This window comes from Alligator sinensis, unplaced genomic scaffold (assembly GCF_000455745.1).
Source record: "Alligator sinensis unplaced genomic scaffold, ASM45574v1 scaffold611_2, whole genome shotgun sequence".
Lineage (NCBI taxonomy): Eukaryota > Metazoa > Chordata > Crocodylia > Alligatoridae > Alligator > Alligator sinensis.
This window is the reverse complement of record NW_005841869.1, coordinates 1,973,647-1,976,550: the sequence shown is the minus strand read 5'-3', so window position 1 is coordinate 1,976,550 and position 2,904 is coordinate 1,973,647. Positions and strand designations below refer to the sequence as shown.

The window sequence follows — 2,904 nt, the reverse complement described above, 5'->3', positions numbered from 1 at the left end:
AGGGCGCATGCGCAGGGGCGGTGGGGCCTGCGCGAGCGGCGAAGGGGAGCTGAAGGAGAGCGGGGCGGAGCGGTGCGGACGGGGGAGCGAGCGAGCGGCGCCATGCCGAGCACACTGGAGCTGCCCACGTTCGATGAGCTCGAAGTGCATGAGGTGAGACCCCTCCCCCCGGGCCAGCGCGCTGATGTCACGGCCCCCGCCTGAGGCGTTCTGAGACCACCCCGGGAGTGCCCCTCCCCCTTGTTGGCGCGATGACGTCACGGCCCGGCTGAGGGCGCTGTCCTCGGTGTTGACGTGACGTCATGGCCCGGCTGAGAGGCGCGGGGAGGCTCTGCCCCTCATGAGACGTCACAGCCCCGGCTGGGGGGGGGGGCTCACCCCCGTGATGACGTCACGGCCCTGGCTGAGGGGCACAGGGAGGCTCTGCCCCTCGTGATTACATCACGGCCCTGGCCCCCGTGATGATGTCACGGCCCCGGCTGAGGGGTGCAAGGGAGCCCGCGTCTGATGCCCCCTCCCCGCCGCCCCCCCCAGGTGCTGGTGAGCTCGGCGGTGCTGAAGGCGGCGGCCCACCACTACGGCTCGCAGTGCGACCGGCCCAACAAGGAGTTCGCGCTGTGTCGCTGGGAGGAGAAGGACCCGCGCAAGTGCCTGCAGGAGGGCAAGGAGGTCAACCGCTGCGCCCTCAACTTCCTCAGGTCGGGTCCGCGCCGGGAGCAGCAGAGACAGGATGGGGGAGCTGAAAGCAGAGCGGCAGATGGCCAGGAGCAGAAAGGGCAGGGCGTACGGGGCCGGGAGGCCCTGGAGGCCTCGTGCCTTCAGTGGAAGGGGTCCGCGATGGGCTCGGCTCCTGTTGCTGAGCAGAACGCAGCACGTTCGGGAGCAGATTTGGGTTGTTTGTGAAACGTGACCCAGGCTTTCCCTTTCCCTTTCCCTCTCTCTTGCGGTCTTGGCCTCAGGACCATTCGGTTCGGCTTAAATGTCTAAAGCAGACGTGTTAACTTCAGACCCCTTTAAACCAGTGGTTCCCAGTCTGTACAGGTACCACCAGTGGTACGCAGACAGTGGTACGCGTTAACAGATTTATTATAATTACTTTAAATGACAAAAATTTGCTGGTGGTGCTGAAGGTTGTATCATTTTAAATTGGTAGTGTGCAATCTGTCGGAGTTTGGGAACCGCTGCTTTAACCTAGAGGCAGGGGTCCGTGCGCTTCGGCAGCTTTTAGCTGTGTGTTAAATCTGCACGCTTGGTCTGCAGGTTGTTTTCCTCCTCCATTGCGTGTCCTTTCTCCTCTTGCAATATGTTATTACAAGTGAAAACTTTACTTGCGTGACTGATATTCTATACTTATAAGCACGTTGGATCATGTTCTTGTTAGCTCGAGTCCTTGGGGGCTCAGCACATTTCTGTGTTCGGGGAGTGAGCACAATCCAGCCTTCTCCAGCTGCAGCATCTGAGTGCTACTGCAGCGTAAACATTACCAGTGCGTAAAGAGTGTCTTGCAAAACTGAGAAGTCAAAACTGAGTTGGAATCAATTGAATATCTTTGAGTGTGCAGAATATGTTACTTTTTCTTATCAAAATAAGCATGCGCTAATGAGATATGTACGTGGAAAGAATAGTCTCTGATGGCTGTTCTCAGCTTAATCATATTAATTGTATGGCTTTTGTGGTTACTCAGTGGTTAATACTTACCTCCATTGAGAATGATATCAAACTATATATTAATATGCTCAGGCGGTAAGCTCTTCTTGAGTGGAACTCTTGTAAAGTGCTGTGCACCTTATCAAAATAATTGTTATTACTCTAATTTTTCTTCCAAAGTTACTGGACCACCTCTTTCTAGTTGGTGTTCGGATAACTAACCTTGTAAATAACTAGCGTATTGCAACCATTAGGAAATCGGTGTATATGTTTTTTGGCTGAAATTAATGCAAGAGAAGTAAGGATCTTTGACAAGCTATCTTATCTTCTCCAAAATCTTTTCCAGGAATGTAAAGCTGCATTGTGCAGAACCTTTTACTCAATACTGGACCTGTATTGACTATACCAACCTGCTGGAGCTTCGTAAATGCCGGAAACAGCAGGCGGCATTTGATGATTGTGTGCTGGAGAAGCTGGGCTGGGTGAGACCTGACCTGGGGCAGTTGTCTAAGGTAATTCTCTATTGAGAAATCCTATCCGTGCCTTTGCCCGTCTCTCCTTGTTGGTGGTTGCCACTGCCTTTATGAAATCAAAGAAGAGTTAATGTCACTTCCCTTTGTGTACTTGCTCCAGCCTTCCTTGGATATTGTCACTCTTCAAGCACAGTATCTAAAACTATTTCTAACTGGTAGGCAAATGAGACATTGGGTTGCCTTAATGCTGTTGCAGCAATGATTTAAAAACCTTATCATCAAACCCTGTTGTCCGTACAACCCACCTGTTTTTCTCCATCTTGTTTCAAATGTAGTCTGAAAGGTTTTCCTCTTTTATATGTACCTCTCCCTCCCTCTGTCTGTCTGTTGTTTCATTCTGCATGGTTTTTACTTCTCTCAAACATGGTTAGGGTAGCCTTTTTTAAAAGCTGCGTCATGATTTAATAAAAGGTGGACTTTATAATGTGCTAGTGCTTCTATTTCTGGTTTGACAGGTTCACTTGAACCTAGAATACTGATGTGCTTCCAGGCTTGAATTAAGCTTCCCTTTCGTACCAGTGTTTTTGAAAGTGTTAACATTTCTAATGCAGTCTAATGGAAATTGTTTCAGTGTACCACGTGACGTTTATCCATTCCTCCTTAGCTGAAAGACTTCAGTTTGTCAGTGTTTCCTTATGAAGGGATGTTACACCCAGGTTAGGTCTTAAATTACATCCTTTCCCATGTAGAAAGTGGTAAGTTATTGATGAATTCTTAATGTCCT

At 50.1% G+C, this 2,904-nt stretch overlaps 2 protein-coding genes across 2 annotated transcripts in view; one reads left to right on the top strand and one right to left on the bottom strand.

Annotated features, from left to right (window-relative positions):
- MORN5 (MORN repeat containing 5) overlaps positions 1-104 on the bottom strand; it is a 14,721-nt gene extending 14,617 nt beyond the window's left edge. The window contains exon 1 of the mRNA XM_006016947.3: positions 28-104. Coding sequence (XP_006017009.1) covers positions 28-104 — 77 coding nt within the window. The remainder of the gene's footprint in view (positions 1-27) is intronic.
- The window catches only part of NDUFA8 (NADH:ubiquinone oxidoreductase subunit A8), a 5,305-nt gene continuing 2,407 nt past the window's right edge, over positions 7-2,904 (top strand). The window contains exons 1-3 of the mRNA XM_006016891.2: positions 7-153; positions 535-698; positions 1,994-2,159. Coding sequence (XP_006016953.1) covers positions 103-153; positions 535-698; positions 1,994-2,159 — 381 coding nt within the window. The 5' untranslated portion in view covers positions 7-102. The remainder of the gene's footprint in view (positions 154-534; positions 699-1,993; positions 2,160-2,904) is intronic.